General features: G+C 41.7%; 1 protein-coding gene across 1 annotated transcript in view; it reads left to right on the forward strand.

The window, feature by feature from the left end:
* Fam3c (FAM3 metabolism regulating signaling molecule C) overlaps window positions 1–25430 on the forward strand; it is a 43201-nt gene that overhangs the window by 14232 nt on the left and 3539 nt on the right. Inside the window, exons 3-8 of the mRNA XM_027389968.2 lie at window positions 2982–3086; window positions 7275–7304; window positions 8199–8322; window positions 14962–15020; window positions 15999–16049; window positions 18281–18365. Of these exons, the coding sequence (XP_027245769.1) occupies window positions 2982–3086; window positions 7275–7304; window positions 8199–8322; window positions 14962–15020; window positions 15999–16049; window positions 18281–18365 (454 nt within the window). The remainder of the gene's footprint in view (window positions 1–2981; window positions 3087–7274; window positions 7305–8198; window positions 8323–14961; window positions 15021–15998; window positions 16050–18280; window positions 18366–25430) is intronic.

The raw sequence follows: 25430 nt of genomic DNA on the forward strand, positions 1-25430 counted from the left end.
AAGCAGGTTGGTCCTCCAAAATCTTATTACTTAGTCTTATTCTTAATTGTTGTTTTCTATAAGCAAACCAAGGATTTTCACAGTCTCAGAGATGCCAGAAGCCAAGGCAGGTGGGGAAAAACAAAACAAAACAAAACCCTCTTCTTTGTTTGCTTATAATTATATAGAATCAAGCAGAGTTGGTCAAACAACGTGATTATTAAAACCAAATTAACTGACGGTTGCTGCAAATGCTTTGTAGAAATTGAAAAATTGGACTCTCTGCTGTGAAGTTACAAAGCATCATTTCTAAGTAGTTAGACCTTTGTGGGGGAAGAAGTTTCCAGAAACCAAGAACTTGCTTTTTTCAAAACATGTGAGACTCTTGTTTGCTTTGCTTTGTTTTTCCTTTCTGGATGGTCTTGGGTTCAGCCGAACGATTTATAATCGTGGTCTCCTGAGGATTTTTAAATAAGCTGTTTACGTGCAGTGACCAGAGTAAGTTCTTGTTTTGCACATAATTCCAAATTCATTTTCAGTAAAAGTATCTTCACATCTAGTTTTTATGTTCATCTTTTCTTGGCATAGGCTGGGGGGCCCTGCCTTTAATGGACAGATAAGGAGGATAAGTTACTAGTTCACTGCTTTGAACTAATTAATACCTTCTAAATTCTGGTTTCTCTGAAAGGCTTCCGTAGCCTTAAATGTAATGACCTTTAGCTTATAACTGTAGGAACAGACTCAAAACAGTGCTGTCAGTGGCTAGAAGGAAGAAGGAGGGAATGGCACACCAAGTCAGGAATGGGAGTCATGGTGCCATATGATAAGCCCCTCCAAAGCTGGCATTGGACTTTGGGTCCAATAGTCTATAGCAAGCTCCTGGACTCTCCCACTGTAGAGACTATGTGTCCCTGATGCTAACTTTTCTGTCTCTTGGAGCATCTGTTTCTTCCTTGTTCCAGACCAGCATTAAGTGAACAGGTCCTGGTTTTAAACTCAGTGCTGGGGCTGGAGAGATGGGCCAGAGGGTAAGAGCACTCCTCAGTGACGCTTTTGCTCCTGAGGACCCAGGCTCAGTTCCCAGTATCCACACAGTGACTCACAACCATCTGTGACTAATTCAGGGGATCTGACACCCTCTTCTGACTTCCGTGAGCCCTGGGCACACACATTGACGTGCATACACTCAGGCAAAACCACTGACACATACATTACATACGTGTTAAGAAAGAAAGGACCCCGTGCTGCCGCTGATCAGTGCTATCCAACTTCAGCCTTGAACAATGCAAGCTTCATTTATCTGCTACCTGTTTTAGAAGACAATGAGGGATTATCCCCTATTACACATGCCCATGGTTGCTCGAAAATAAACTAGAAGACCAGCATGCAATCTGTCACTGCCAAGCCACTGGTCTCAGTCTTCCATGATGAAAACAGTGTGTGCTCCTGCTGTGATTCATTTCTTGAGCATATATGTGGTGAGAGACTGCGTTGTATGAGACACTCAGCTAGATCCTGGGAGGAGGAAGTCCAAACCAAAAGGAAGTTTGCTCTTACATGCTAAAAATGCAAGTAGCCAGTTGTGGCTCTAAAGAACAGGAAGAGCAGCCTTTGGAGGGAAGAAGTGAGGAGATGGAGGTGAGAAGGGTTAGTTGGATGCACTCATTGCCACTTCACTCCTGTATTAGTAGAACTGGTTAAGGCTCTGTTTTTAGAGCAGTTTTAGATTCCCAGTTGAATTGGAAGGAAGGTATCAAGATTTTTCTTATATCTCTTCATGTTTAGCTATGAATAGAGGGTCTGGAAATATCCTGAGGAGGCTCTGGGTGTGGCTGCCTTTCAGCATCATCAGCCTTTCCAAACATCTTCAGTTTCCTCTGGCCCTCCCCTCTGAGGACCTAGACTGTTCTCGTGGGTCTATGAGATTAGATGATTTTTTTTTTTTTAAATTCTTTCTTACCTACTATATTGAATTTGGTGCCACCCCCCCTTCCCGGAAGTGTATGTCATTTAGTATTAGCATGATGTATTTACTGTACAGGCCACTAGGTTTTTGCAGGGGGACTCTGTTGCATGTACAGGCACTGGTTTATATGTAATCTTAGAGCATTACTTCATCTCTGGAATTATTTTTTTTTCTTTTTAAGGTTAGATGGCTGCTGATTCTGTCTACCTCATTCATATCAGTAGAGATTAAACCTAAACTATTAGTAGGAATGGGCAATTGAGGTTGTGTAGACATGAATACGCTAGTACTGTTGCCAAATAAACACGTTGTGTCTGAAATCCAGAGGTTAGAAGGGAAACTGCTGCTCTGGCGTTGTTCATTCCCTTTCTTACCTAGTCCTTTATGATCTGCTTAGAGTAAGAGGTAATTCATACTATTGTAAGGTGCTCTGACACCATAAAGATGCAAAGTCTAAAGTTGAGAGTGTGTCCTCACGGAGCTTATCATGTAAGCAAGTCACTGTGATGGCGAAGCCTGTCTCCATGGGCAAAGTCCTGTCGTAAATAGGTATTAAGCCAGAGGAAGAAGTTAATGTTTGCAGTTCCCCATGGGGTTAGATAGCTCCAGGTGATGGGTTGGTGATAGGACAGTAAGCTTGCTATATTTCACTTCAACTCCTGATTTCCTGGAGGTCCAGGTCTTGGCATCTCCAGGTCCAGTGTTTTGTATCATTACCAGAGGGCACTGCTCTTTAGGACTGCAAAGGATTAGAGTTATGTAGTCCTGCAGACATGGCAGTGGAGTTCCACTCAGCAGGACACCTGTAGTCAGCAAGCAGCTGCTGGTGGATAAACCACCCCACCTTGTCTTGTGTCTGAGAGGTCTGTGATTGTGGGTATCATGCAATCATTGTAACTCCAATAACACTGAGATCTAGTAGATTACAAAACAGGACTGTGTTCGTCTTAATGCTTTTGTGGAAATGTAGTATTTGTGTAGCAGAAATTCTGTTGGCTTATAAAACCACGCTGAGTTACTTCTGCCTTTTTTCTAGGAGCTGCAAAGTTGGTGGTGGCTGTCGCAGTATTTTTATTGACATTTTATGTTATTTCTCAAGTATTTGAAATTAAAATGGATGCAAGCTTAGGAAATCTATTTGGTAAGTTTCACCTCTCCCCCTTTTTAAAATAATACTTTTACTGCTATTGATTCCACACTCTCCTAGTTTCACGTCTTTTTATTTATTTATTTATTCATTTATTTATTTATTTATTTACTTATTGTTTTGCAACCCATTCAGTTTAGGCTTGCTCACATGAACATGGGTTTAGGGTTGTTTACTGGAACATGGGGACCCTGCCAGTGGCTACACCACTGAAAACCGTGGCTCTCTTTCTTACTGTAGTGGTTGCTCAGGGAGGAGTAGTATCTCACAGTTTCCTCCCCATCCATGTTGGTATGTTGACAGGCACAGTCTTGTGCCCATAATCACAGCTGATGGGATGTCTTGAGGGTACGGCCGTGTTATGTCTAGGAAACAGCACTTCTCACCCCCCCACACCCTTAAATTCTTTCTGTTCCCTCTTCCATGATGCTCTCTGAGCTTCAGAGAGAGTGTGGTACACATGTCCTGTATAGGGCTGAGCCCTCAGTAGTCACACGTTCCTGTAGCACTTTGAGTATTGAGGAGTTTCTTGAGTTAGCTGCTGTCTCTACTATAGAAGAACTTGATTCTTTTTAAGAAAATTATATTTTATTATTTTATGTGTATGGGTCTTTTGCCTGCATGTGTGTCTGTGCACTTTGTACCTGCCTGATGCCCTCAGAGGCCAGAAGAGGGCATCTTATACCCTGGAGCTTGAGTTAACATCCAGTTGTGAGTTTCTGTGTGTGCTGAGAATAGAACCTGGTTAATCTGGAAGGGCAGCCAGTGCTCTTCCCCGAGAAGCTGTCTCCCCAGCCCCGGAATCTTATTCTTAATAGGACTGTCCAAAGTGTAAGTTCTCAGCATGGGTTCGCTGCTGCTTTGTCTGTCTAGAAAAAGAAATGTCATGTGAGTTAATGCCATTCATTATAATATTCTAAAGAGCAGAATGTATGTAAGAATAAAGCCAGTATGAGGCAATCAGTTCTGTTTGACATTTTAAGCATATTTAAATGACCACTTGCTACACAGTGGTGAGAAGCATTAATCGTGGCTCTAAAATGCTCACACTGGCTTGTTTAAATTGTTTCTTCATTTGAGTCGGCTGCTAGAAAACGGACCCAGATCTAGCTTGTAAGAAGCATCAGAGAAATGGATTGTCCATGTTGGTCCTTCATCATCTTGTTTCTTTTTCCCGTGATTTTCATTTTTGCCCATTATTTGGTGTTTTTTGGTTGTCACTGTACATTAACTCAAAAAACGTTTTTCAAGGCTAGGGACCCATTCCAGTGCCTTGTGCATGCTATGTGAGTCTTCTGCCATTGTGCTATGTTCTTAATTCAGTTTGAAACAAACCCCTAAGTTAATAAAATGGAGCCAGTTATATTTAATGCTTGTTTAGATAGTCCTCCATCTTACTGATTTTCAGATGTTTCTCTTCTAGAGGTGTACTATGGTTTTCCTGTGGCACTGCAGGCTCTTTCAGAACTCACAGTGAGCCATGGTCGTCCTCCAACTTGTGATCCTCCTGCCTCACCCTACTCTCCAAGTGCAAGGGTTACAAGTGTGCGCCATCACAATGCCCACCCTACCATTTCTCTCTCCTTTGAGGCACTAATAGTCAAACCCAGGGCTTGTGGATGCTAGGCAAGTGCTTATAACCACTGCCCTACAACCGTGACCGTAAGTATGTTATTATGAGGGTGAAGAATAGAATGTAAGGTTCATATACTCCAGTGGAAATGATTATATTTATCTCATACTATATAAAGTGAATACTGGATCTCTTCTGGAGGCATTCAGCTACCATTGTTGGAAGCTAGAGAAGGTACTTCTAGACAGCACATTTGGACTTGGTGCCACAGAGGTGGTGAGCCTCCCTGTGGGTGCTGGGATTGAACCCAGGCCCTTTATAACAATAACAAGTGCTCGTAACTGCAGAGTCAAGTCTCCAGTCCTGATCCAACCATTTTATAGTCACTTGGCCTTTGCTTCTCTTGCACATCACTCCAGGCTCCTAAGTTTCTTCTGTCAGTACTTGAACGTTGATGTCCTCGGATTCTGCCCTCCCTGGATGCCCTTCTCAGTTTGCTCATATTCCAGTTCCTGTCCGACTCCCAGGTCTTGTTTCTAGCTGACCTTCAAATTGTTGCTCTTAGATCTTCACCAAATGTCTTAAAACATGGTGGGTAGAATCCATCAGTAGTGTGTATACACACACACACGCACACGCACACGCACACGCACACGCACATGCGCACACACACCCGCCCCTGCTTACCTAGTTATAAAGGTCTTGAGTGCAGAGAAAGTGTTTTGATCATTCCTACTGTGAATGGATGTAAGTACTTGTAAGCCAAGCCAATGTCCCTGACTCCTTCCTTTACAACACCCCCTGCCCCCAAGTCAGTCCATTTCTGAGCCTAAGCCCTGTCTGTGTTGTTTCCTTAGAAGCTCTGAATCTGTCTACTTTTTTAAAAAATCCAGCAACCAGCAGGGTCTTTGTAGGTCGACTCAGACCTGAGCCAGCTTGGTGTCAAGTCCCCAACCCACTGTGCTATCTTGTCTGTTTGCTTCTTAACGACAGACCGAAGTTGAGAATTTCGGGTCTTCATGTTGCTGATTCTGCTCTGGGGCTTAGTTTTCCCATTTAAAAAAGTGAACGCTTCAGATCAAATCTCTAATTATGTAAGGAAATGGAAAGAATGAGCAAGGAAAAGCCAGGGCCTGGATGGATGGCCTCCCTCTCCCTCCCTTCTTCTATTTCGTGATTAGCTTTTCCAGGTCTCTCTCTCTTCGTGGGAATTGTCTCTGTATTTAGGTTCTAGAGAGGGGGCAGGCTGTTTTGCTATAGTCCATGCTGTATTCCTTCCCTACATCATAGATGTTCACACATCTATGTGTGAACGCTACGTTTAACAGTGTTCTATTGAATTCTATTGAGTGCCGGAGCTGCTGACTTGGCCTCTTCTCTTGAAACATCCAGATACTCTCTTTCTGCTTCAACTTGCTGTTCCCTAATTTGAATAGCGGACTTACAGGAAATTCACAGTTATCAAAAATAGTCCAGAAGTAAAAACTAAGTGACTATTTATAGTTAGACAGCTGGCCAGTGTGTGTCACACTGTGTACTTATTAGCCACATCAGAAACCAGCTGTCTGTGGCACTTTGATGGTCTGTGTTAAAATCCCTTGGACTGGGATCAGACACTAAGTGTATTTCGATGGAGAGCAGTGGAGACCCACTGTGGGTGTTAGGAGTTGACCTTCTCCCTTCCTGGAAACTGATGAAACATGGATCACCCAGTAACAGTATTGGTTTCATTAGACCTTTCTTACCGTACACACCTGTTGTGGAGAAATTCAGGTTTCCCCGACGTTCACCCTCCCAGATTGTTGTACTCTCAGATTTTCACCAAACCCCAAGGTAGATTTATGCCTATTCTCCAGGGCACCAGCCCAGCTCAGCTGCAGCAGCATTTAAACACAGTATTGTTCACCAACACAGTAGTCTTTTTTTCCTAAAGATACTATGTATACAGCATTCTGTCTGCATATATGCCTGCAGGCCAGAAGAGGGCACCAGATTTCAGTAGAGATGTTTGAGAGGCACCATGTAGTTGCTGGGAATTGAACTCAGGACCTCTGGAAGAGCAGCCAGTGTTCTTAACCTCTGAGTCATCTCTCCAGCCCCCCAGTTAGTAGTCTTTTAAAGGTATGTTTTCAGACTAATGTTCTAAGTAGGGTTTGAATTTGTAGCAAATAATTAAACAAAATGTAAAGTTTAAAATGAACCAGGTGGTGATGGCGATGGTGCACCCCTTTTTTAATGCCAACACTTGGGAAGCAGAGGCATGTGGATCTCTGTAAGTTCAAGGCCAGCCTGCTCTACAGCACAAGTTCCAGGACAGCCAGGGCTACACAGAGAAATCTTGTCTTACCCTTGCCCCCCCCTTCCTGCAAAAAATAAAAACCTAAATAAATAAATAAATAAGTTTAACATGATTTTTCAGCAATGAAACACTACTGTCTATGATTTCAACACACACTTGTCCATAATGAATTTGTAGTGGGTACTGCTTCTGACACAATATTGGTATTTACTGTGTACCAATACAGGTGAGCAGTCACCTGAACATGTATTCCCATGGCTTATTAGAAGTTTCTGTGTTTTCTAATGATGTTAACTGTTTCTCTTCTTAGCTCGGTCTGCACTGGACTCAACTGCTCGCTGTAAGTCCCTCACCTTATTGTTCTCTAGATGTTGTATCCTGTGTGTGGCCCTGTGAAAGGTTATGTTCAAGCAATGTGGGCAATTTGTGTGAACAAACACTGAAGGAGAAGTTGAGTTTTGAAATTATACAGCTGTCATTTAATTGGGCAGCCTGATATCATAAGTTCTTCATGGTCAATAAGCGTTTGCTCTATGCCTGGGTTCCAGCCTTGGGGTGTGATCATAGCCAGTGAGAGCCAACAAGAGAGTCAGCTGCAGCTTGTCCCTGGATGGATGGAAAGACCAAGATTTTACTGATCCTGGTATGATGCATTAGACATACAAAGGAGCAATTAAAAAGCCCCAGGCACCCAGAAATTTAAAGATAACTTCAAGAATAATTGACATCTACCTTGCTCAGCAAGATCAATGGCATTATCCATTTCTTTCAGTAGTTGGTTCATTCCCCAGGAAGGTCTAAGTTGTATTCTTGTGTCTTTTTATTGGGGGGGGGGGGTTGCCTGCCTTTCTTCCATGCTTCTTTTTTCAATACCCTTAGGTGGAAAAGTTCGAGCAGATTTTAAAATTTTGTATTTATTTTTAAGTATGTGTATCTCTCTTTTTAAATTATTTTTTCATATGTATGGTGTTTTGCCTGCCTGTGTGTATGCGCTGACCGCATGTATTGTGCTCAACGAATCTAGGAGAGGGCATCTGCTCCTTTGGAACTACAGGGACAGATGGTTATGAGCCACCATGTGGGTACTGGGAATTGAACCTGGGTCCTCGGGTAAAGCAGCCAGTGCTCTTAATCACTGACTTGTCCCTCCATCCCCTAAGTGTACCTTAATAATATTAATGTGTGTGTGTTGTTTGAAATCTGAAATCTGAAGCATGTTTCTGTTCTCCCGAAGCTACGAAGCCTCCCAGGTACAAATGTGGAATCTCTAAAGCATGCCCTGAGAAGCATTTTGCTTTTAAAATGGCCAGTGGAGCAGCCAATGTTGTGGGGCCCAAGATCTGCCTAGAAGACAATGTGTGAGTATTGGATGGCTCAGAACTCAAGGTCTTGTACTGAGTGACAGCTGGTGGACTTGGGGTGATGGAGCTTCTGGAAGGCTTCTATTATTATATGATAAGAGAATGACCAAGAGACCTGATTTTTATTTGGCTTTGTGTTAGGATAAATGTGGCTGTTTCATTTTGATTCTTGAACACTCAGAAAAAATTAATTCATTTAAATTCATTAAAATAAAAAAAATTCTTCAAAGCTGGTTGGCAGCTTTCAAGCTTTCAGTGGCTCCAGAGTCTCTTTTTTGGTTTGTTTGTTGTTGTTTTTTTTTGGGGGGGGGTGTTTTGTTTTTTTGCTTGTTTTTTGAGCAGGATTTTTCTGTGTAGCCTTGGCTGCTCTAGAACTCTCTGTATAGATCAGATTGTCCTCAAACTCAGAGAGATCTGTGTAGGCAAATGTATGTGAACCCTTGAGAACTCGAATAAAAGGATATCAAGATTTATTGGAAAGCAGCCACGAATACAAGAAGCTAGAGAGCCGCTGCTGTCTTCCGTTCTGCCCAGGGGTGAATGCAAGCAGAAATCCAATCTCTGACGAGCACACAAGATAGAGTGCCTGCCCCCCTTTTTATTTTATTTCACTTTGATTCATTTATTTTTATTTTAAAAACAATCATATTTTACATTCCAATCCCAGCTCCTTCTCCCTCACGTCCTCCCATCCTCCCCATCATCTCCCATCCACTCATATCCCTCCCATGAGGGACCATCAAAGTCTGACACATCATTTGAGGAAGGAGTGAGGCCAAGGTATCCCTCCATAGGGAATGGGCTCCAAAAAGCCTTCATGCACTAGGGATAAATACTGGTTTCACTGCCAGAGGCCCCATAGACTGCCCAAGCCCCCCAACTGACACCCGCATTCAGGGGTCCTAGTTTGGTCTTATGCAGGTTCCCCAGCTGTCAGTCTGGAGTCAGTGAGCTTCCACTTGCTCAGGTTAGCAGTGTCTGTGCATTTCCCCAGCATGGTCTTGACTCCTTTGCTCAGCTGACAAGAAGCTCCTCCTCTGTAGGGCCAGATGACAATACTCATTACAGATCTGCCTGCATCTGCCTCCGGAGTGCTGGAATCAAAGGCAGGGACCACCACAGCCATTCTCTCCACAGGACTCTGGACCACAAATCCCATATAAAGAATACTTGTGTCAGAACAAAGTTCCATTAGTAACTTTCCAGAGCAACGAATGTTTCACATTATAGGCCAGTGTCTTTCATTTTTGTTACGTGAGTACTGCTCGCCAAGATGTGAAACCACCTGGTGGTCATGGCTGGCCTGTTACACTCACACTGCTCTGGGCTGAGCCGAGTGGCTTCCTGGTTGTAGTGTTTTAAACGGGATGCTGTTGGTTTGTCATCCTGGCTTGTCACAAGTTCCTGCTCTGAAATTGCAAACCCTGCTTTTATTTGTTTTCCATCTGACTGCTCAGGAAACTAGGGACATGAGCTAATTTAAAATTCACGTAAAATAATGGACATGACATTCAGCTATGTAGACTAAAGACTATGACATTCTACTGTACAGACAGACAACCAAGATGGTGAAGAGTCAAAGAGCAGAAACTGGGCCGCTGCTCCCAGCTTTTGTGCATGAATCTCAGACAGAGCTCTTAAGTTAAATTTTCAGTGAGAGGATTGGCCTCACGGGCAACACTTTCCACAAAATTGGTGCTCGTTTAGCTCTCTACACTCATGTTCTTTACCGCTGTGCTAATGGGCGACCACTGCCAAATCAGTTACCTTCTGACCTTTCAGTACCCAGATTTGTTTATTGACACAGCAAAGCATGTGGGATCTAGAAGTTTCTGGGTTTTTAGGGACAGTCCCCTTTGTTTTCATCTTTCACCTAAGGAGTCCAAGTTTGAGTCTAGATAATAGGATGAGAGTTCGTTTGGAATACCTCACCCACAGATAATCTTCTGACGCCTACTCCATGGAGTTTAGTGCAAGGAAGAGATCAAACTCCTTTCAAACACTGGTTTCCTAACCCCAGTTACTTAAGTCAGAAGGTAAATGCTTCTTGGGAGTAGGGCTCAGTGTGACTGCCAGCCTGGGAGCCAGACTCTATTTCTAGCATGGTGAGCATGTCAAGCAGGATTTGTACTGTGCGGTAGTTTGTTTGACCAAAAATTGAGGCTGCCTACCAATCAGTTGCATTTCACAAATCATTCTGCCATTCCCATGAGAGATTAATAATTGATGAAATTTTATAGCTAGGCCTTAGGTGATGACACTGGTCCCTGTAGATGGACTTCATAACTGGTCGGGGATCTCCAGTGGGATGCTGCAGAGACCAAGCCCAGAGCCTTTTCCTGTATATTTATTCATGTATTGTAAATATTCGAAGTTTTTAAATGGTGCTAATGTAAAGCATAAAGAGTCTGTTTGCCTAGGCATCACTCTTTCATGTATTCACATGTTTTTTGGATCTGGTTCCCCCTATCATGGAATATGCAGTCTAGCAGGGCTGACAGATACCTAAGAAGGAAATGCAAGCAAGTGACTGTCAATCAGGACACCATCTGTGCAGGCAGTGGGCCTGAGTGATGCTTGCTAGTGGGAGTGAGTGAGGTAGAGTCCAACTTGATTGTAAGTAAGGGGGAAGGGTCCAACATTAGATTGAGTGTTGAGGATTGATTCTAAGACACTTGAGTGTGGTCTGAGAACCTGGGGACCAGGAGACAACTTGAGGCTGAACAGAAATGTCTGAACATCCCAGGTAGGAGGCTCATGCTCAGCCTGTCTGGGAGGGGTGTTCTAGAAGTGAGTGGGCTAGACCACACAAGAGCTTCTGAACAATGCAGGTAAAGGATTGAGTGTGTGGAGACTACTGTGTTATGATCTCCTTTTATTGAAAAATGAATTTCACAGCTATATAAAATGACTTGAGTGTGGAATAAAGAACTATGGGAAAGTCAAGATTAGTTATTCCAGCTGCTTGACATAACAGTTCTTTTGGCCTGTCTACCCTACAAAATGAGCAAGCACAAAATAAAAATATGTGTACCTTTGCAGTTGATCTGAGTACAGGAACTCACTGTGGAGACAGACGACTACTCTAGATTGCTATGCGTAGGCAGGGCTAATTTTGCTCTCTGTGGTACGTTTGTTATTTGTCATAGCTGTGGAGAGCCAGAGCTGTTGAACATCTTCAGTGCTCAGGCATGCTCCCTCCAAGATGTTTAAAATAGCTAAAGTTGGTGGCAGGTAAGCTGTATTTGAAGATGTATAGTGTTTATGCCATTTCCTTTAGGTTTTTTTTTTTTTTCCCTGAAGGTGTGTGGTTGGCCAGAGGACTTCACAGTCATAAAGAATAAAGTAAATATTTTAATTGCTCTGACTGCTCTTAATGTGTTTGGTGTCTTTGGTGGTTTTTCATTGATGGCAAGTTTCCCTGGTTTAATGTTTAAAACTTGATAGGTTGCTGCCCCCTTGTGGGAAGCCCATGGCACTGTGCTTCTTGCTGCTTTTTTTTTTTTTTCTTTTTTTTTTTTCTGTGATGGACTTAAGTTTATTGGAATAGAGAAGCATGTTCCAAGATGGTCTAGACTTGGAAAAATCACTGCAGTGTGATTATTAACCAATACATTAGTTGTAACCATTCCTTTTTGATACCAGTGATGGAATTCATGTGTCTAATGTGCTTCCCAGGGGTCTGGCGCAGTCCAGCCAGTTGTCCTGTGGTGAAGCTTATGACTGTCTTATGTGTATGTTCAAGACAAATTCTTTCATTTAAAAGGCTTGGAGATGTAGCTCATACACCTGCCCTTCCCTCGTTTTCAGTGTGCAGTCACTGGTTTGTAATATGATTCATGGTTGTGTATATAGTTAATTTTAGGCTTTCTCTTTCATTCTGTTTTGGCTGTCCTTAGCTTCTTTCTCTAGAATGCTGGGATTTCAGTCCCAGCATAGAACATTGTCACACTACCAGAAGAAACTGCGTCCTTTAACTTGGGCCCTTGTTCCTTTTCATTCTACTCTACACCCAAGTCCTAAGTAACCTTGTTTGCTTCTGTCCCTATAGATGGGCTTGTTTTCGATGTTGCATATAAATGTGGTCTTCAGTCACTGACTTCTTCACTCGGTGTAATGTTTTCAAGGTTCATCTACCTTGTAGCTTGTGTTAGTTAATTCTTTTCATGGCTGAATGACTTTCCATTATAGATACTGCCTCATTTGCTTTGCCCTTTTTCAGTTCATGGAAGTGTGACTCATTTCCACTCTCTGGCTATCAAGAACAGTGTTTCTGAAACATTTCTACACAGGTTTTGTGTGGATGTGTTTTCCCTCTTTGCGCTTGTACCATAGTGGACTTTCTTTTCAGATAGCTGTCTGGCTTTTGAAGGAATGGTCAGCTTGTTTTCAAAGTGACCCCTGGTACCAACGGTGTGAAGGCCTGTGCCCTCCATATGCCTCTAGTAGGAGTGAAGTTGTAGCTCATTAAGTTCATGATTAATTGTTAAATTAACCATAGAGAAATATCCACCCTAACCTTCTGTTGTTTTAAAAATTGATTGATGATTTTTGCTATTTCCTCTTTGGGTTGTTTGCATAAAGGTTTTCTTACCCTTTTTCTTTCTATTACCAATATCCTTATGTTTCAGATGAATTTATTGTCATCATTTTGTAGTCGGTTCTGTAATCACCGATGTTCCTGTTCTGTCTTTATGCTGTGTGTTTGAGCTACTTATATTCAATGTGCATGTTTATAGGTGAGGCCTCAAGTCTAATATTTTTAGCATTTTATTCTGTTTTTGGATTGCTTTACTTTGATTTTTTTGTTTATATGTTTGTTTTCGTTTTACGTTTTTTGAGACAGTGCTTCTTTGTGTAGTCTTGGCTTTCCTAGAATTAGCTCTGTAGACCAGGTTGGCCTTGAACTAAAAGAGATCCCTCTGCCTCTGTCTCCTGAGTGCTGGGATTAATGGTGTGTGACACCACTGCCCAGTTTACTTTGAATTTTATGATCATCTTTTAAAGTTCTGTTTGAGAGGAGTAACTGAGAAGGGGGGAGCAGGAGTGGGGAGGCGGTGAGAAAGGGTAAAGAGTTAGATGACAAAATACATTCTAAACACATGCAAAAATGTAATAAGGAAATTCACTAATACTTATTTGTAAATAAAAACATTTTAAGAAGTTTCTTTTGATTTACTGTTTTTGAGTGCATCCCTTTGTAGACCCCTTTATAGAAACTTTTTAGTGATTACTGTCCCTTAATAGAAAGGTTTGAAACTAAGACCTAGACTCATGAAAAAGAGGGGGAAATGTTTTTTATGTAGATGGGACCTGGATGCATTCCATGACATTGTTTGGTTTGTAGTCATTATACTGTAAACAACAGAACGAGAAAGTAACTGGCCAGCATTGAAAATTTATTTGACTTAGTAAAGACATTCTCATCACCAGATAAATGAAGCTTGTCATTATTTTAGATTTTCCTTTGCCTTACCATTCCCATAAATGAGTATGTCATTCAGTAATTGTTAGAATTATATTCCCTGCAACCATAGTTCAGTTACAGATATGAGTTGGGTGGAAAGCATTTGGCACCTTCTGTGAGAATCAGTTGACTCTGAGGAAGGTGTGATGAAGTAGTCTACATTTCATTTGCAAAATGTGTGTGCTACACATTCTATCAGGGAGATTTGCAGTATGCTAATGTGAGCACAGTGCCCCTCTTCCAACACACTCCTGGGGAAGTTGCTAATACCTTGAATTCTATGGATGTAACATTAGCTAAAAACTTTGACTTAATATTCAATGAAATAAACTGGTAGCAAGCCCGTGTGCCACCGTGCCCTCCATCCCACACTGTCATCTGACACTGCCATCTGTAAGCTGCAGCCACGCTGGTTATCTGGGCAGCCCATCAATGCCTGTGCTGAGGTAATTGGCAAGTACAGCGTTCCTTTTGAGTACAGAGAAAACCTATGTTACTAGTCACAGTGAAGTAACACGGGCAGGACAGTGCTCCGTTACTCCTCTAGTTTAGGATTTTAAAATGTCTGGATAGACTATGACTCCATTGCATGTCACGGTACCACAGTGACCCTGTGGGAGATGGAGAAGAGAGGGCGTGTTCTTTGGCTTCGTGACGGTGCTGGAGATTGAGTCTTGTGATGCCCATATCCTAAAGGATAGGCTGTGGTGGCACTGCACAGTATGAGAGAGCAGTAACTCAGTGGCATTTGAGCCATAATATTTTTATTTTAATGAATTTACTTTAATTTGTGTGTGTCTGGGTAAGTGCACATGGGTGCAGGTATGGATGGCCACCAGAGGCAACAGATCCCCTGGAGTTGGAGGAGGTTGTGAGTCTCCTGACTTGAGTGTTGGTCCTCTGGATAAGGAGTAGTACATGTTCTTAACCACAGAACTATCTCTCCAGCACCCTTGTACCTTTGTGTGTATTTTTTTTAATAGCATGAAGTTATTTGAGTTGACATTATAGTAGACTCAACGTAAGTCTGTCTTTGATGTAGTAAGCTTTTAATTTGCTGAGTTGAGTGTTTGATATGTGTATGATACCCTTTTTTACATTGTATTTCTGTGACGTGTTTCCATATACTATCTAATTTTAAGAGTTTGTCTTGACTTCTTTCCCTTTAGTTTGATGAGTGGTGTTAAGAACAATGTTGGAAGAGGAATCAATGTTGCCTTGGTAAATGGTAAGAATAATCATTGTACTTGACCAGTGTAATCAATGGGTATACTTATGCTCCACACTAAAATTTGTCCTTGGCATCAGAGTAGAAAGCACCACTCAATAATGAAGCTGTCCCAACAAGGATACCCTCTTGTCCAAACCACCACAGATGGAGACTCTGAATCTACTTTTTGGTAGCATGTATTCTTGGGCGGATTGCAGCCATGTGCATTGTGTGGCGGGCGAGTTTCTTGTGAAATTACAAGCACCAATTTGACACAAAATGGAAGCAGTCTTGCTGCATCTTTCAGAATTCATACTTCATATGAAGACAAGTAGACAAGATTAAGGGTGTGTCATGATTTGTTGTACATTCTCAATACTATCCATGCTGTACTCAGAGCTTCATTTGAGCCGATAAGTTCACTGAGTCCTGGATGTAGTGAGTGTTAGAAAAGTAAATCTTAAGTATCCCGACCACAAAGAGCTTATGCACCGCTTGTGCCTCTCCAGATACATGTTTCCTGTACCTTCCCCAGGGGAGTCAAATCTGCCAGCAGCTCAGCCAACCCCCAGCAGAGAGAAGCTCTCTTTGCTCCATTCATAGGTGGTAGTCATATGACTTGGTACTTCCTTTTTCCCAAGTAAAACCTTTAATGTCTATTCTTCTGTTTAATGGTTCTTAAAGATAAAATAAGTGTCAATTTTATTCAGGGGAGGGGGGAGGAAGGAGAAGGTTTATTATAGATGGTTGTTCTGATTTAAGTAGACGATTTCTTTGCTGTAGAGGTTATGGTTTGGTAATTCTTACGGGCTGATGATCGCAAGTTGCAGTGACCTGTGGCACAGAACTGATCTGAAGTCAGTGGTGCACAGCTCTGTGTATGAGTCAGAGCATAAGTTCCAGAAGCAGTTCCTTCTGCTGATGAGTGCGTGTCACTCGTTGCTATGCTGATATTTCAGTTGTATGATTTAATATGTCGTATTCTGTCTCTTTCAGGAAAAACAGGGGAGGTACTAGACACCAAATATTTTGACATGTGGGGAGGAGGTATGTGTGACTTACCCTGTGCTCCTGCTGCTGCAGCTGAACCCATTGCAGAGAGGACTAACTATGGCACCGTTTGCATTTCCATTTTGTTTTGCTCCATCTTACTACATGCCGGCCATATTTAAGTGGGCTGTTGTGTTTGCATGCTGTTTCATTATGGTGGGAAACTTGTCTGTGATTGAGATTCCACTGAGATTTGAAGGATGTTAGCATCCCATGTTTTGACAGGACAACTATCTCAAAGCCCTGAGTTGGTTTCAATTTCTGCCTGAAAGTCAGAATCCTCTGAAGATCAGTATAACCACTTCACACAGTTTTAACGTGAAGTGCCTCGTGTTCTCGAAAAGTAATAATCCTACTAATCCATCCTATGTCTACCTTTGAACTCTGCTATTATTAGTAGCAAACATTTGGGAAAACATTTGTAATTTGCTGGACTCAGAACAAGCCCACAGATATTTTTCCCATCCATGTTTGGAGGTTCTAGGGAAAGGAAGAGGTTACTATCAAATACTGGTGAATTTGAAGCAAATACTGGCTCCCCCAAAGAATGTTACCCCAAAGAGAAAGGTTTCTTTAAAAAAAAAAAAAAAAAGGAAAGAAGAGATATTTATTTTCATTATTTTAAGTGTGTGTAGATGCTCATCTGCAGGTAGTTATGTTCACATGGGTACAGGTTCTGGGAAGCCAAGTGGCACTGGACCCCTGGAGCTGGAGTTACAGGCATTGTGAGCTACCTCAGCTACCTCATGTGACTGCTGGGAGTCAGCCTCAGGTCCTCTGGAAGAGTAACAAGTGGGCCACTATCCTTTCAGTAGCCTAACCTCTGAGCTGCCTTTCCAGTCCCCAGGGTCTCTTCCTCTTTAAGGAAGGCATGTCAACCCCAGCTTATCTTTTGGTCCCCTGGCTTCTTCACATATCCCTACAAGCCAGCGACTCGCAAGCTTCCAGACATTTGTGTTCAGTTTTCAGACAAGCTAACGTGTCTAATACTGCTTCAGCTTTTAATAAGATGCTGTGTATTATTTATTTAAGCTTTAGAGAATGCTTCATAGCTGTCAGAGGTATATTAAATTACCCTGTTCCCATCAATTTTAGATTTTGAGAACATAATTGCTCTTAGTATAATTTATAACATAGAAACTCTTCCATGAAGCTGTTGAAATTGGGCATGTAAACAGAGCTCTGGTATTGCTCTCACTGCCCATCACAGGAGCCAAATTGCTGCCAAAGACTCTTCCTGGTTCAGAAATAATAGCAGTTTAGTGCCATCTTCTCATTTCGATGGGAATGATTTGTTGGCAGTTATGTTTCTGCATTGAAAATATGCTTATTGTAAAATATAATCAGTTAGAGAAAAATCTTTGGAATCTTTGATGTTGAAAAAAAAGTTGGAAAGACTTGAAGTAATACAGTTTTGGAGTAGATTTAGACTTGTGGTCTATAAGGAAAACTAACATTGCAAAGAGCTTATGATGGAAAATGCTTTAGCATATGACCAGTCTGTCTGGCAGCACCAGTTGCACTCACAGAGCTGGAGTTTTGTGAAGTTCCTGTGGACTTGATACCCAAGAGGACCGATGCTTGCCGTAATTTGCTTGGCTTTTAGTCGTCTGCATTCCTTCCTTCCCACAGTTTGTTACAAAATGATACACCTAGAAACTCTATAAATCTTCCTTCTTATAGATCAAAAAACATTTTTTTACAGAGGTCTCTGAGGATAGGGTAAAGCAGGGCTTCCTTTTCCCAGAAAAGCACTCATGTTAACACTCAAGGCCGTATCCCAAAGCTTCACCTGGACCTCAGGCTCCCTGTGGACTGTGAGCCCAGTTACATGTTTCTGAGAGATCCCAGAGGTCCTCACTTTACATGTGATGAGCTTGCATGACTTTACTCTGGATTTTTATTGGCCCTGATGATATGAGTATGGAAGACACAGGATGATTCAGAACTGGGAAATCAATCAGGAGCTGGAGAGACTATATTAAAGAATAAGTTTGGTAGTTTTGTTTAGTGGGTTTTTTTTTTTTCTTTTTTTTTTTCTTCCCTGGGTATACTCAAAAAGCTTGAGGTTTTAAGTTTTCCCTAAGATTTGTCTGCTTTACCTACACATTACTTTTCATTAGAAACAGTTATTTTGTGGAAACTGCATATGACATTAGCTTTAGAGAAGATTATGATAGTAATTCCATTATTTACAGAGAAAATCCCCAACCCTTCTTTTTCTTCAGATGTGGCACCATTCATTGAGTTTCTGAAGACTATACAAGATGGAACAGTAGTGCTAATGGCAACATACGATGATGGAGCAACCAAGTATGTAAAATTAAAGCCTAATACAACTTTTGTAGCTATAGTTTATTCTTTAAAAGGCAATACATTTTCATTGAAAGAAAAAGTTGATAGGGTAGCTGTAGGTAAGTGCTATTGGTTTTTAAAAAGTCTATCTCCTTCCTGTCAAGATTCTTCATTCATATGTTAGGATGAAATTTGAATCACATTGTACAGAACATTTTATACTTTTTTATGTTGTTACAATATTAAACTTTTTTCTCTAACATTCTTTTTTTGTGTTTTGGATTAACATTCTTCAGTAGCACATGGCTCATAGCAGTTTGACCCATGGGCTCACATTTCTGAAAAGTTTCTCTGTAACTGCAAAGTTTTTCATCTAGTGAATAACGTATTAACTCTTTTACATAATTTTTTCTCTTTACCTTTGATTATAACATTGGGGTAAATTTCTAAAAGTGAAATTAATGGTCAAGGACATAGATGTGAGGTGTGTGTGTGTGTGTGTGTGTGTGTGTGTGTGTGTGTGTGTGTGTGTGTATTTACACGTGTACATGTGAGGACTTATATCTATGGAGGTCAGAAGTGTTAGGTTCTTTGCAGCCACTTGGCATGGGTGCTGGGAATCTTAATTTGGGTCCCTTGCAAGAGCAGTAGCACTCATATCTGCTGAGCCATCTCTTCAAACCAAGGATATTATATTGTGAAATTTGGAAAGCATAGAAAAGCACAAAGAGGAGAAGGAGTAACAGTTGAAAACATTGTAGTTTCTTTACATTTCAGATGGCTTAATGCACATATTTTCTTCACTTTAAGTATTATAGATGGCAGCACTTAAAACATATCTTCCTGTTTATGTGGTGTATGTTTCTCCATATTAAATATTCCTTAAAATACAGTTGATCATGTCTCATTGCTCTAAAATGTATGTTATGATTTTACAATCTTAAAAAAAAAATCAAGGACCAGGACTTATCCCAGGTATATGAACTGGCTTTTTGGAGCCCACTACCTGTAGTGTGTGTGTGGGGAGTTGGTCCTGTCTCAACTTGGTATCCAAGACTTTGGTGACTCCCCAAGGAGGGGCTTAACCTCCCTGAGAAGAGTAGATGGGAGTGGTGGGATGTGGGGAGGTGGGAAAACAGGAGGGAGGGTGAACTGGGGTTGGAATGTAAAACTAATAAAAAAAAGAAAAAAATAGCTATTTTCTAAAGATAAAAATTTTGAGTGAGATTATTGAGTTAAGGTATGTGTACTTTTTTTTTTTTTTTTTTGAGTTTCCAGTTGTAGAATGTTTTTAATGGCTTACTTCATTATTTATGAGATTAGACTTGTGTGTGTGCGCGCGAGCGCTAGATGGGATTTTTCTTTTCTTCTTTTTTTTTTTTTTTGTATTTTCTTTTATGAATCCTCCTTTGACCTTTCAAGTTGACCCATATTGATTGGTAAGAGCCCTTTATATATTAAGATATTCACAAGTTCTTTTACCAAAAATTACTGTTTTTGTAGACAGTTTGCTTTTAATTTTGTGAACTTAAAGTGCCTTTGATTTCTAGCAGAGTAGGGTAGCATTTGAATAGCTGAGCCTGTAGGTTTTTCTTTTTTTTAGTTTCTCTGACTCTTAAACTTGAGAAATATTTTTCCGTCTCCAAATTAGATAACTAGTAGATTTTCTCTTGCAGTGATTTTACTCTTTTCCTGGATTCTAAAAGCCCCATTCGTGATTTCCAGTGTCTGTGTTGTGTCAGGTTCTAAGATAGCCTGAATTTTCTCTAGTTCTCTCTTGTTAACCTCTTTCTGTTCCTAAGGACACTGTTTCAGTTGTTTTATGACTGGTTTGTAAAAATAAGTGTGCTTTATTCCTCTCTGGTATTACTTTTAGAGCCTTTTATGAATGACACCAACATTGTGCATTTTCACGGATTCAACTAATGATAATGTTAAATCTGTAAACTCGAAGCTTAATGTGACTGACAGGTTCAGCTGGTTTTACATAGCTAAATGGTACAGAGTCTAATTTAAATTTTATTCATAAAAAAGTAACTTGTGCATTGGTTTGGCTAGATTATGGGGTATATTATATGTGTAAGGTTAACTTTTAACATAAAAACATCCTTTCTGTCTAGACAGACATGACCTCTTTTTCACCACATGCTTTTATTACTAACCCTTATGGGAACCAGTACTCTGAGGAGAAGTTGCTGTGGCCTTGAGAAGGTTGCCCCATGGGTTCCCTGAAGGCCACCTGAAGCAGCCAGCAAGCCTGGGCAAGTTCCTTGAATCTCAGCTGTGTCCTTGGACTTCCCACCTGCTGGCGGTCAGCACCCTCACTGCTGTTTCCCAGTTAGAAACAAAAGAAGCAGAGGGCATAGTGAAGACATGCGGTCTTCTCAGGGTGGGCTCTAAATTCCGTTCCACAGCCCTGGTTTTGGATAAATGGAACAGCAAAACAATGAAAGCGTTTTTTTTGGTATTGTCATCTGATACCAAAGTATTTGAAGCTAATTGACATTTTTCTTTTAGTTTTCCAGTCTCAATACACATAGCTTTTCAAACCTTTTATCATATTAAGTTCTCATTCATTTCCCTTCCTGGCTGTGTTTCTTAGGCATTCTTTAGTTCATTATTGTCTCTTAAAATGAGTGTCTCAAATTAAACACAGTGTTCCAGATGTAGTCTGGCCAGAACTGGCTACAATGGAGATGCTAACTTGCCATGTTTCAGAGATTACATTTCTTTGAATATTCATGTAGGCTGGAATTATATTAGTTTTCTCTAAGCAATCAAATCACATTTTTGGCTCATAAATTTTTGGTCAAGTTAGATTGTTAAATTGTCAGATCTTTTCCTTTGATCTCAGACTTTTTTTTTTTTTTAAGCCACTGCCAAGTCAGGTTTTTCTCCATTCAGAACTTGATTTTGTTTAATGTAAATGAAGAACTTTATATTCATTTATTCCTGTTAGGTTTGATTGTACTGATTGGGCCTGCGTGGTCTTGAGTCTGACGTTTGTCCTAGGAGGGTTCTGTGATCCAGGCTTTGTACTCACTCCAAAGTCACTCATGTGTCTAAATTTAAGCCCTTGATAAAAATGTTTTCCAAGGGCAGTATACCACCAGACTAGAGACCTGGTTCCTCACGGGATTCTTCTGTTAATCCGTTGCAGGGGTGGCTTTGCAGACAGCTGCCAGTGTCCCCCAGCAGGCATGCTGTCCAGCTGCAGCATAATTATTTTACTCACAGCAGCTATTTTCTGAGGCTATCAGTTGCTAACTTGAAATTCATAGAGGAAACTAATTACAGTACCCTGATCTGCTGCCATGCAGCTTAAGTTTCAGAGAAGTCATTCAACTTGGCTTAATTCACTCCTGTGCCCTTCCAGCTACTCCCCCTTGACATATCCCTTCATTGTTATACTTACAAGGGCTGTTCGTGGTCTTCCAATCTAGATTTTTGTTAGGAATGGTATTTGTCTTATTGGAGTCAGGGTTATAGGTGTCCACTGTCACTTCTGGCTTTAACATGCATTCTAGAATCAAACTTGTGTCCTCTTGTTTGCCAGCAAGCACTTTACCAATAAGCCGTCGTTTCCTCGGTCCTGTTTGCCTTAAAAACAAAACAGTTGCTGTGCCTTGCCTGGGGAAGACTATTCCTCAGCATTCCATAGTTGCCTGTAGTTGTTTGTCTAGGGTTGGGGCCTCCTAAGGGCCCTCTCTCTGCCATGTTAGCGTGTCTATTGGTATTCTCCTTGTTCAGGTCATGTTTAGGAATGTTTGGTGAGACTTCATGCCTCCAGCTATTCACATTTCTAGGAGATTAAAAAAAATCTCACAGCAGACCTCCTGTTCTTCTGGTTTTCATAGTCTTTCTGCCTTCTCTTCTGAAATGATACCTGAGCCATGGAAACACCAGCATATCGGTAGAGTATGTTGTAGTTATTTATTTAGGAACATATATGCCACCAATGCCACTGACACTTCCACCAATTAAAGAAAGAGTCTGGACATGTGACTCATACCTTTAATCCCAGCACTCGGGAAGCAGAGGAAGGCCTTCCTGGTCTACATAGTGATTTTCAGGACAGCCTAGGCTACAATAGTGAAACCTTATTTTGAAAGAGGAGGGGGGAGAGGGAGAGAGGGAGCTGCCCAGCTCAAGAGTTAGTTCTTTCCTTCTACCATGTCTATCCTGGGGACCAAACTCAGATCTTCATGCTTGGTGTCAAGAGCTTTTATCTTCTTGAGCCATCTTGCTGGCCCCCAACATAAAAACATCACCACCACCACCAACAACAAAAAGAAAAATGTGTGTTTGTGTGTGTGTGTGTGTGTGTGTGTGTGTGTGTGTGTGTGTGTGTGTGTGTAGGTGTAGGTGTAGGTGTGTGTGCCCTTGAGGACATCAGGTGTCCTCTTCTTGCTCTCTGAACAAGCTTATTCCCTTGAGACAGGCTCTCTAGCTGCACCTGGCATGTACCATTTCTCGGCTAGGCCATTGATCAGCAAGCAAGCCTCCGGTATCATCTTGCAGCCTGCATGCTCTCCCTAGCACCAGGGATATAGATGTAAGTGGCCTCGCTGGCTTTTAATGGACATGCTGAGGCTCAAACCCTTAGCCACCAAGCCATCTCCTTTGCTTTTTTTTTTTTTTAAATTTAAATTAGAAACAAGCTTCTTTTACATGTCAATCGGTTTCCTCCCCCTCCCTTCCTCCCCTGCCCCCATCAACCCACTATCTCATCCCCTTTCTGCTCCCCCAGGAGGGTGAGGCCTTCCATGGGGGATCTTCAAACTCTGTCATATCCTTTGGAGCAGGACCTAGACCCTCCCCCTCTCCTTTGCTTTTTAAACATCAGTTTCAAAGAACTCAGCTAGTTAATACCATTAGTAAGTACTAAAACACACAGCAAGTCCTTAATACTTCATTCAGAACAACAACAAAAAAACTTGTATCTCCAAGTTTTATGCTGTATTTATTATTCTGGGCTTTTAAAAAGAAGACATTTTGACACCTGTATATATTACAATGTTTGTACACAGGCTGCTTTGCATTGATTTAAACTTCCGTCTGAAACATAAAATTGCCCTTGGCTTAAACTAGAATCCAACAAAAAGGACACTGAAACAACCCACAGACTCTACATAGGAAGATCAGAAAGCATTAGAAGTCATTGAGAAGTGATTTTATAGTTAGACATAGACCCAGGTCTCTGGATTTGATCCTTGTGGCCATGATTTGTTTCAGGAAAAGGTAGAAAGCCATTATCAGCAAAGGCACAAGTCCAGGGGGAAAGGCTGGAGGGTAACAGGGCCAGGTTTCCAACAGTCCTTTTATTTACTTTTAATTTTTAAATTCTGTGTGCATGTGTTTGCATGTATATGCATGTACTTGTGTGCATGTCTGTGTGCACATGTGCGTGTGTGTGTGTGTGTGTGTGTGTGTGTGTGTGTGTGTGTGTGTGTGTTATATGCACAGGCGTGTCAGTCTGCCTCTCTAGAGGTCAGAGTAGGATATTAAGTGTCTTGTCTTCTATTGCTGTCTGACTTACTGTCTTGAGACAGGGCTTCTTACTGAGCTGAAAGCTGACTAGGGGAGCTGATATCGTTTGTGCCCACAGGTACAGTTCTGGGGAGGTTGTAGGTTCTCTTCTCAGATCCAAGGGTCCAGATGCCAGCACTGCCAGTCTTGCTGGTCTGCTTTTCTGAGGGGAACTCAGGTCTTTTATGTTATTTCCTTTCTGCACAAGGACGCCATAATGTTCTCATGGAAAATGCAGGAGTTAATGAAGTCAACGTTGATTCCTGATCTGGCTAACTTGGCATGGTTTATCCAATCATCATGTTCACTTGTGAAATTCAAAAGTACAGAAAGACAATTGACTGCCCCTTCAATACACACACACACACACACACACACACACACACACACACACACACACACACACAGACACGTATATGTGTGTATATGTGTATATGTTTTTAGTTCATATAAACTCTTTGATAGGAAACATTTTACTTTCTATTTTTTTAAATAAGGAAACATACCTGCCTTTGGATAACCAAACTATTTGGGGGGTCAATTCTTACCATTGATTGTGAATGTAACATTTGTTATTTCAATTTACCAATATTGCAAACTGCACTTTTTGTGAGGGACAAATGTGAACGGAGTCCTGTGGCTCTCTTAGGAGAGAGAGAGGCAGTGATGTTGGCACCCTACCGCAGTAGTGAGCCTACTGCCTGCCTTCCACATTGCAGTGTGTTTTATTCTAATTCCCTTCTCACAGCTCACCTGGTTGTATTGACAGAAGCAAAGAATTCTTTGTAAAAGTAGCCAGAAAATAGAGTGCGTAGTGAAACTGCACATGTAGAAGGTGGCAGGGCTCAGTGGGCCCTTCAGAGCTGCCCTCCAGTGCAGAAGGTGTTCCCCTCCAGTGCAGAAGGTGCTCCACACAGGGTGAACCCTGGGAAGTGATAGCTGAGCCCGTGGAGCTGGGCCAGGAGCATCTGAGCACTACCCACGCAGACATCTCCGAGAGGCTCAGATGGTGCGTGCATGTGTGAGTGCATGTATGTGCGTGTGTGCATTCACACGTGTGTGTACATGCACGCAGGTGCCCTCAGAGGCCAGAGGCATTGGATCCCCTAGGACGGAAGTTACACATGTTTCGAGCCACCCATTGTGGGAACCACCCATCTGGGAACTGAACTGAGCCCTTTGCAAGTGCTGCACCAGCCCTTAGCCCCGCTCCATTTCTCCCATCCCTTTAAACATTTATTTATTATTATTGTTTTCCATTTTTGTGGTCTCTTTTTTGGTTTTTCAAGACAGGGTTTCTCTGTTTTGCTTTGGAGGCTGTCCTGGCACTCGCTGGCCTCGAACTCACAGAGATCTGCCTGCCTCTGCCTCCCAAGTGCTGGGATTAAAGGTGTGCGCCACCAACGCCAGGCTGCTCTTTCTGACTGTTAGACATTACACTTCCCTTTTCAGTTCACTTGTTCACGCTGCATTTTTTCAGAAGTGAATCTGACAGGCTGCATGTTCCAGGGGCTTTTGCTTATTTTTCTCACAGACTCCAATGAACTTCAGGGT

Source organism: Cricetulus griseus, assembly GCF_003668045.3.
Source record: "Cricetulus griseus strain 17A/GY chromosome 1 unlocalized genomic scaffold, alternate assembly CriGri-PICRH-1.0 chr1_0, whole genome shotgun sequence".
Lineage (NCBI taxonomy): Eukaryota > Metazoa > Chordata > Mammalia > Rodentia > Cricetidae > Cricetulus > Cricetulus griseus.